Source organism: Babylonia areolata, chromosome 20 (genome assembly GCF_041734735.1).
Source record: "Babylonia areolata isolate BAREFJ2019XMU chromosome 20, ASM4173473v1, whole genome shotgun sequence".
Taxonomy (NCBI): Eukaryota; Metazoa; Mollusca; class Gastropoda; order Neogastropoda; family Buccinidae; genus Babylonia; species Babylonia areolata.
Genome location: NC_134895.1, coordinates 38,128,637 through 38,138,854, shown reverse-complemented (window position 1 = coordinate 38,138,854; position 10,218 = coordinate 38,128,637). Strand labels below are relative to the sequence as shown.

The 10,218-nt window shown below is 45.1% G+C and overlaps 1 protein-coding gene across 1 annotated transcript in view; it reads right to left on the bottom strand.

The window, feature by feature from the left end:
• Nucleotides 1-2,596: 2,596 nt before the first annotated feature.
• LOC143294601 (QRFP-like peptide receptor) overlaps nucleotides 2,597-10,218 on the bottom strand; it is a 147,460-nt gene continuing 139,838 nt past the window's right edge. Inside the window, exon 7 of the mRNA XM_076605976.1 lies at nucleotides 2,597-3,031. Coding sequence (XP_076462091.1) covers nucleotides 2,597-3,031 — 435 coding nt within the window. The remainder of the gene's footprint in view (nucleotides 3,032-10,218) is intronic.

Genomic DNA, 10,218 nt, shown 5'->3' with positions numbered 1-10,218 from the left:
GTGTGTAGGAGAAACCAGTGACGGAAGTCGTCAGAATGATGCCACAGAAAGAGTAAGAAGGCCAAGTTAAGTCTTGCTGTGCTTGTGCCCCAGCGTTGATGCTTCTCGTTCTCTCTCTCTATTGACTTCTTCCTCCACCACTCGTTTATTATTCATTTTCTTCACTTTATTTATATCTCAGCTTAGTTTTGCTCAAAACTCATGTATGTTCATGTCTTCTAGTTATGATGACGTCCGTCACATATAAGATTTTCTTGTTGTCCTGTTCATCGATATCTGTGTTGTATTGTGACATGTTCCAAATAAAATACTGTTTGAACAAGAGAGAGAGAGGGGGAAAGAGAGAGAGAGAGAGAGAGAGAGAGAGAGAGAGGAACACAGGGAGAAAAAAGTGGAGGAGAGGAGCAGAGACAGTGTCAGAGAGAGAGAAAGGAAGAAAAAGAGATGGGAAGAAAGAGAGTGAGAAATGAACAAAGAGAGAGAGAGGAAAAGGAAAAAAGAGAGACAGGAAGAAAGAGAAAAATACAGAAAAGAGAGAAAGAGAGAGAGAGAGAGAGGGGAAAGAAAGAAAGAGAAAGAAAGAAAGAGAAAGAAAGTTTAATTTTAGGCAGAAAAGAGAAAGAGAGAGTTTAACTTTTAGCCATAAAAAAAAAAGCTTTCACCAAGAGGCAATCTTTGATTAAAGAGTTCAGTGAATGCAAGCTGGAACACTTCGGAAACTGTTTTTTACGAGACAATCCGACGTCTTTCCTCCAACAATCTTCCTTCCACAGAAGCTATCAAGACCGTATCGGCTTTTTCCTTTTATTGACATTGGGAAGAATACGGGTTTTTTTTTTTTTTTTTTTTTTTAACTTTTCATTCCTTCCTTCCCAGGCCCATCACAACAGCTGAACTCCATGGCCCCAACAGTGAAACACCAGGACATGTTTACCCCGTGCACCAAAAGTTTCCATGTCAGAAAATATTTGTCTTTTTATGAGTGACGAAAAACACACAAACAAAAAAACCCCAACAACAATACAATGACAAGAAAGGAATGATATTCCACTTAACGCACATCATTTATGACTGTGAGGTAATGAAGCCTTTATCAACCTTATTCATATGAAAGTGTTTAAAATCAACAATCACTGGGAACGTTGATTTTTTTTGGGGGGGGGGGGGGGTGGGGGGGGGGGGTTAAAATAACTTTTTTTTCGTTCATTATGGTTACAAATGTTATCACCACAGAGTGCTATGATCAAGACTTGCAAACAAGATTAATTAATGATGATGATGATTGTGATTATTATCACTACGAAGAAAGTTGTATTTGGTGAGTCACTTTATTATCTTGGAACAAGGTGTGAGGTTTGAGAGACGAAGAGGAGAGAAAATGTGATGGGAAAGAAGAGGGAAGGATGTGGGTATGTGAAGAGTTCAAAACCAACAACTAACTGAACCAAGGAAACAAATAAAACTGTATTTACAGATTCGCTTTTCTTGTTTTTTCTACCAACATCAATACATCGTTCAAAATATTACCTGGTTTTAAATCAGACTTGGCAGGGTTTTTTTTTTTACCTGTCACGTACAGATACATCCCACAAATGTACATCTGCAACAGTCCCCAATGCCAGAAAAAGTCTAATTTCTGTGAACATATTTTTCAGTGATGCATTATTTACAGATATCGTAGTTCTCCCCCGGTTTACCTGACAGTGGACGCCGTTTTAATCACAGCCGGATGCAAATCATCCAGCACAAATTACATGAACCGGTTTTGACATATAACAAGTATGTACATTATGTACATGGTGTTTATACGCGTGAGCTCTTTTTCAAATCGATCCTTTAAACGTAATAAAAGAAGAAGAAGAAAAAAAGTTCGCACTGCAGTTTCACTGCCTGAAGCTTCGTTTTTTCCCCCGTATTTTTGTTATCATGGACTGTCGGGAGTGGCTTCAAAAGTGACAATTTTGACGGTATTTTCCACTTGAGATTCAGTATGGCGTGAATAGGTGTGAAATCTTTGTTTACTGTGGGAGGGGGTGGGTCTCGGAATGTGTGGAGTGGGCAGACAAAAAACGACAAAAGAACTTCCACTCTCCAAAAGATAATAAAACCAACGGATACATCCAAAAGTACATAAGATGATATATTCATAGGACTGCCATTGCTAAGTGACATTCGTTTTTAATCACAAGAACAAACCATCTCCAAATTTGAGAAGCGAGCCCCCCACCCCGCACCCCTTACCCCACCCTCTCCGCTGCTTACACTTCTTAACAGAAACATAACGCTTTGTCTCCTCGCAAAACGAACCGATGGTGGTTCTTCATAATTGTCGGAAACTGGTATTGCTGAGCCACTCACTAAAAAAAAACAACCACAAAAATCATGATACGTGCTTTCACATCGAACCTCTTCCAAGAGCCACTAAAAATAAAAACAAATAACATTTCCCACAAACCAACAGACTCACTTGCAACACCGTGAAATGATGGGACACGCATACTAGCAACACACCCCATGGTCAGTCTTCACATCGAACACACCCCATGGTCAGTCTTCACAACGAACGACTCCTTCCAAATCACCACACACACACACGTCACTCTGTGTCCACGGGGGAATCCTGCACAAAGCCGCTGACGCTCGTATCCATGTCCACCGCCGTAGGCGTCAGGTACACCTTCCTTCGCGACGTCGTCTGAAGCCGGCCGGGCTCCGCGCGGAAACTGATGACGGTGGTACGTGACCGGAAAGACATCAATTCTCGCGAGCTGCGCATGCGGCACCGGAAGAAGCAGCAGGAGAAGAAGGCCTGGCGGAAGCTGGCGCGGAAGTGGGCGGACATGAAGCCGTAGACCATGGGGTTGAGGCAGGAGTTGAGGTAGGACAGGAGGTAGAAGGCCTGGCGGAGGGGCTTGAGGTAGCCGTAGTGCAGGCGGCTGAGCACCCCGGCCCCCACCAGCACGTTGTTGATGAGCACGGGGCCCCAGCACACGGCGAAGAGCAGCACCACCACGATCAGCATTTTCACCACCTGCAACATCAACAACCACAGCAACATCAACATCAACATCCACAGCAGCACAGTGTTCGCACACAGAACATATTCACCACGTGCAACAACAACAACAACCACAGCAATACCGTGTCCTCACACAGAAGACAGTTTCTTCACTTCGAAGAGCAGCACCAACAAGATCAGCATCTTCACCACCTGCCTGCAACAACAACCATAGCAACACCGTGTCCACACACAGAACATATTCACGTCCGGCAACAACACAGCAACAACAGCGTGTCCACACACAGAAGACAGTTTCCTCACTCCGAAGAGCAGCATGACCACGATCAGGATCTTCACCATCTGCAACAACACCACCATCAACAACCACAACAACAACCACTACAACAACAACAACCACAATAACACCGTGTCCTCACAAAGAATGCATTCTCTCACTCCGAAGAGCACCACCACCACGCGCGCTAAAAGGCAAGCAACAGGAAAAGAGTAAGAGGCAAAGCCTTCGTGGCTCTCTTATGATTCCTGCAGCACAACACAGAACTGAAAACGCTAACCGTGGAGGGGGGGGGGGGGGGAGGGCGTGGGGGCGGTGGGAGCGGGGGGGAGACAAGTGCTTAAAAGTATTTGACAATCCAAATCATATTTTTGCTCACCTCAGAAACGAGCGTTTGTCGAATCAAAGACTTTGAGTGGCTGGAATCGGAGCAATTGATTATATCTGAAGCAGACCATATCGATCGGCATTTCCTTATTTTACGACTTTGCATGCACCTATCTAAGTTTCAAACATGATCCTTTTTATCCCGTTTTTTCAGCTGCAATAAATTGTGTTAAAAAAAACCGCCAAACGCATTTTTGGGGATTTGTAATCATTCTGAATAGGTTCATCCGACAAAATTATTCATTTTTCAGCGGATCCGACATAAAGTTTGATCTTAGTGATGTCGTCTGCTGCGTAACTCTAGTCCGGATGACCTGGGGACACTGAATGTAATATCCAAGCCTGATCGAACCTTTCTTAGCACTTCGGCATGAGCACAAAAATATAGCATGGTAACTCATCTTCGGATTCCGTGAAAATGTACACTGCAAATGTATGTCTCAGAATTGAATTTGAACGGAAATTGAGAAATACATGCTCAACGGCGCGTGCGAGGCGCGAGATGAGTGTAACTGTCGCTCTACTGCAAACTGGGCAAGAGCATCCACTGATTTTTATGGTCAATCGTGGACTTATGCAGCAGGTGATGAGAAGTCCATACTCAAATCTTTCTCTGAATAAACATTTAGCTGCCACCTTTGCCTCCTTCGAATAATATATTACTGCGATTTATCGATCGAATGCATGATTCTGGCAGTGACAAGCCTTGTCTGGCAAGATGGCTGCCTTTGACTGGAAATGTCAATCCGATCATACTAGTAAATTTAAAACCCCCTTTAAGATATTCGTATGCAATAAACATGTCGATGATGTAGTTAGTGTCTGTCTGTGTGTTCTGTCCAGAATGTTTTCTTTTTTTAAACTATGGACAAGAAATAAAATATCACGCCGTCTTCAAGGCAAAATCAAAATTTCTAGCAACAAACTGGGAACAAGTGGATCGAGAGGTTAAAGCTCATTCCGGAAGTTGTGTAACCTATCATTGGTATGAGTGGAAAGATTTTTTCTGATTTTAATTCAAAATTTAATTTTGACAAAGTATTGCTAGAAAAAATGATTTTTTTTTAAAGTTTACCACGGACACGCACACACACACACACACACACACACACACACTCATTCATACGCGCACTCATAGACACAGACACACATACACTCACATTATGTACACACACACACACATACCCGCAAACACACACACACACACACATACACACTCACTCACACACACACACACACACATACACACACGCTCTCTCTCTCTCTCTCTCTCTCTCTCACACACACACACACAGAGACAACCGAAACACCGCGTTATTTATTACATGGACTCACGTTGTGTGTTGACCCACATGTGAGCCATGAAAACTGTGCAACCTGTGTGGGAAGCAGCACACGAAAAAAACATTGTTAGCTGCCATTTGTCCTCCGACTCCAACCCACACACCTCTTTTGTTCTTCAATTCGCTTCTTTTTCCTCCTCCTCAGTTTCTTCAAACAACCCTGTTCTCTGGAGAAAAAGGACTCTGTGTGTGTGTGTGTGTGTGTGTGTGTGTGTGTGTGTGTGTGTGTGTGTGTGTGTGTGTGTGTGTGTGTGTGTGTGCTCTCTTTCTCAGTCCCCCTGCTCTCTCTCTCATTCTCTTCAAAAAGCAGGCACTCTCAAAAAGTAAAAATTCTCTCTCTCTCTCCGTTTTTCTCTGAATGCTCTCTATTTTTCCAACCGTCTCTCACTCTCTCAAAATAAAATAAAGTGGAAAACTGGTAAATGCTCTCTGTCTGTCGCAATGTCACTCTCAGTCTCCGTCTCTCCTCCCCTCTCTCTTCCCTCCCCCTCCCCCTCTCTTTCTTATTCAGGTGCTTGGTGTGTTGGCTCAATCCTGAAGCTTGGCATCCGCCGCCATCCTTTCCTCCGTGTCTTATTGTCCCTGTCGGTTCGGTCACCGCTGTATGTGACGTTTCAATGCCGCTGAATGTGACGTTTCAATGCCGCTATTTGTGACGTTTCAATGCCGCTATTTGTGACGTTTCAATGCCGCTGAATGTGACGTTTCAATGCCGCTATTTGTGACGTTTCAATGCCGCTATTTGTGACGTTTCAATGCCGCTGTATCTGACGTTTCAATGCCGCTGTATCTGACGTTTCAATGCCGCTATTTGTGACGTTTCAATGCCGCTGAATGTGACGTTTCAATGCCGCTGAAAGTGACGTTTCAATGCCGCTGTATCTGACGTTTCAATGCCGCTGTATCTGACGTTTCAATGCCGCTGTATCTGACGTTTCAATGCCGCTGTATCTGACGTTTCAATGCCGCTGAATGTGACGTTTCAATGCCGCTGTATCTGACGTTTAAATGCTGTATGTGACGTTTCAATGCTGTATGTGACGTTTCAATGCCGCTGAATGTGACGTTTCAATGCCGCTGAATGTGACGTTTCAATGCCGCTATTTGTGACGTTTCAATGCCGCTGAATGTGACGTTTCAATGCCGCTGAATGTGACGTTTCAATCCCGCTGTATCTGACGTTTCAATGCCGCTGTATCTGACGTTTCAATGCCGCTGAATGTGACGTTTCAATGCCGCTGTATCTGACATTTCAATGCCGCTGTATCTGACGTTTCAATGCCGCTGAATCTGACGTTTCAATGCCGCTGAATGTGACGTTTCAATGCCGCTGAATGTGACGTTTCAATGTCGCTGTATCTGACGTTTCAATGCCGCTGTATCTGACGTGTCAATGCCGCTGTATCTGACGTTTCAATGCCGCTGAATGTGACGTTTCAATGCCGCTGAATGTGCCGTTTCAATGCTGCTATTTGTGACGTTTCAATGCTGTATGTGACGTTTCAATGCCGCTGAATGTGACGTTTCAATGCCGCTGTATCTGACGTTTAAATGCTGTATGTGACGTTTCAATGCCGCTGTATCTGACGTTTCAATGCCGCTGTATGTGACGTTTCAATGCCGCTGAATGTGACGTTTCAATGCCGCTGAATGTGACGTTTCAATGCCGCTGAATGTGACGTTTCAATGCCGCTGAATGTGACGTTTCAATGCCGCTATTTGTGACGTTTCAATGCCGCTGAATGTGACGTTTCAATGCCGCTGAATGTGACGTTTCAATGCCGCTGTATCTGACGTTTCAATGCCGCTGAATGTGACGTTTCAATGCCGCTGAATGTGACGTTTCAATGCCGCTGAATGTGACGTTTCAATGCCGCTGCATCTGACGTTTCAATGCCCCCAGTGGGCGCAAAAACAAACAAAACAACAACAACAACAACAAAAACCAAACAACCCCCCCCCAAAAAAACCACAAAAAACAACAACAACTAAACAACAACAACACCTTCTTGCCTTGCCACCTTTCCCTCCCTCCCTCTTCTGCTTCTCTCTCTCTCTCTCTGTCTGTCTCTGTCTCTCCCTCTCTCTCCTCCTGTCTGTCTATTTCTCTCTCCTCCCTCTCGTCTACCTATCTCTCTCTCTTCCCTTCTCTCTGTTTCCCTCTCCCTCTCTCTCCTCTTGTCTATCTGTCTCTGTCTCTCTCTCTCTCCTACGTCTCTCTCTCTTCCCTTCTCTCTGTATCCCTCTCTCTCCTCTTGTCTATCTGTCTCTGTCTCTCTCTCCTACGTCTCTCTCTCTCTCTTCCCTTCTCTCTGTTTCCCTCTCCCTCTCTCTCCTCTTGTCTATCTCTCTCTGTCTCTCTTTCTCTCCTACATCTCTCTCTCTCTCTTCCCTTCTCTCTGTTTCCTTCCCCCCCCTCTCTCTATCTGTATCTCCCTCTCTATCTCTCTCCCCCTCTCTTGTTCATCGTGCTTGTGTACTGGCTCAACTCTTCTCTGACTGACGCCCGTCGTTCTGACAGCTAATCCCCCTCTTCACCTGCCGTTTCCGTCCCCCCCGCACCCCCCCCCCCCCCCACACACACACACCCTAATGTGATCGTGGTTTCCACGATGCATGTGTTCGTCAGCAGTGTCTGCTTCATTTTTGCTTTTCTCTTCCTACCGACTGTAAAACTACGCAGTGCTTCTGAGATTAACACCCATGTAATGATAATAATATTCCTGTGATCCAGTCGTAATTAATGATAATGATATTCCTTTGATTCAGTCGTAATTCATGTATTGCTCAGTCTGACGAATGAGTCTAGATTTTTTTTTTTTTTTTTTTTTTTTTTTGGGGGGGGGGGGGGGGGGGGGGGGCTTTTTTTCTTTAATATTCTGAATGGCACGTTGTACTTGACTCTGATATTTTCTGAAATATTTTTACTTCCCTGCCACTCTCCCGCATATTGTCCCCCCCCCCTCTCGCCTATAATCTCTCTCTCTCTCTCTCTCTCTCTCTCTCACACACACACACACACACACACACACACACACACACACACACACACACACACACACATATATATATATATATATATATATATATTTAGACACACACACACACACACACACACACACATATATATATATATATATATATATATATAGACACACATACAAACGACCCCAAACCAATATACATACACATACACACACCAAACTCCTCACAACCAAAACACACACACACACACACACACACACACACGCCTCCCACACCCCCAACCCCCACCCACCCACCCCTCACCCACAACCAACCCAAAGCAAGATCTTAAAGGATTCACGTGTCAGCAACTCATCACTGTGTTCCAGGCACGAGAAAGATGTGAGCTGTTGCTGCTGGCAGTATGACACTCTGCAGTCCCTGTCCCATGACCTGCCACTTTGAACATGGGAAAACTGTTTTACTTTCAGCATCTCAAGGAGGCATCACTGTGTTCGGACAAATCCATGAACGCTACGCCACATCTGCTAGGCAGATGCCTGATCAGCAGCGTAAAATAACGCGCTAGTCAGGCTTTGAGTGGAAGCGTTATATATTTTTGTACCTATGAGAGTGGATTTCTTCTACTTAATTTTACCAGAGGAGACACATTTTGTTGCTACGGTGTGTGTGTGTGTGTGTGTGTGTGTGTGTGTGTGTGTGTGTTTCTTTCATTGCGCCAAGCACTTGCTGCACACGGGGCCTCGGTTTATCGTCTCACCCAAATGGCCAGGTGCTCAGTTTGTGAGGCTTCCAGAAAAAAAAGTTTGGGGAAAAAAAAGGGGGCGACAGCAGGAATCGAACCCAAACCCTCTCGGACACTGTATTTGGCAGATGAACTAACTTCTTAACCACTGTGCCAACTTCCTTCCTGGGAAAATAATTCAAGGGGAAGAGAAGAAGGTGGAGACAGACAGACAGAGAAAGAGGTGCTTGGTGTGCACATGTTGTGTCATGTAGAATAGTGTGTGTATTGTAATGTACCAAATACCAGGTTTCTGGATAGTGTGCTATATAAATATGCACTACTACTACACTAATATATCTATGTACCCTGTGTCTGAGTGAATTTTTACGATGAAAATATATAAACTGTTGTGCTAAAAGAACCACGGACTGCTTCGCTTCAAACAAATCTCTACACGATGTCCTATTGTCATTATTAATAGCTAAAATATATGCTTCTATGTGGAAAAAAGAGAAAAAGGTGCATGGGATGCACAGACAACAACATCAACGTCACTGAGTGTGGGCCGGAAGGAGCAGTGCTCAAACCCAGGCACTGACTGAGCACACGACCGTGAGGGGCGGGTGGATGATGCTTTTGGTGCGGTGTGGTGTCGCCATGTCCCTTACAACCCTGCTGGGCACTAGGAGTAGTCAACAGAGTGCTTCTGGGTTCACTGACGTCAAGTGGATGGAGTGATGGCCCAGAGTTAACACGTCCGCCTTGAAAGCGAGAGAACCTGAGCGCATTGGTTAGAATCACACTGGCAGTCGCCAGCACTTTCTCTCTCTCTCTACCCCCCCCCCCCTCCCCCCGTCCAACAGACCTTGAGTGGCGGTCTGGACGCTAGTCATTCGGATGAGACGGTAAACGGAGATCCCGTATGCAGCATGCATTTAGCACACGTGAAAGAACCCACGGCAACAAAAGGGTTGTCCTTGGAAAAATTCTGTAGAAAAATCCACTTCGACAGGAGAACAAATAAAATTGCAGGCAGGAAAAGAAAAAGAAAAAGAAAAAAAAAGGGGGTGGGGGGGGGCGAAGGGGGGTGACGCTGTCAGTGTAGCGGCGCGCTCTCCCTGGGTACAGCAGCCCGAATTTCACACAGAGAAATCTGTTGTGACAAAAAGAGTTATACAATACAATACCATACAATACAATACAAAGCCACTGAGAAATGATGCTCCGTTCTCCAGCCCGACAATAAGTCAGAATCAAAATCAGAAGGGAAAGGGAAAAAAAAATGCCATCATCTGCACCGTTTCAGTGGCACTACTTCCACGCAACTCATTCCGAGTTCTCACACACGGCCACACCCCGGTTCGTCTGTCGCAGTCCCAGTGCCCGGCAGTCCATAGGGAACCATCGATGTTTGGTCGACAGAGGCCCACACACCAGAGGAGACTCTGCACTGCTGCTGAGTCACTTTAGTGGTGTTCGG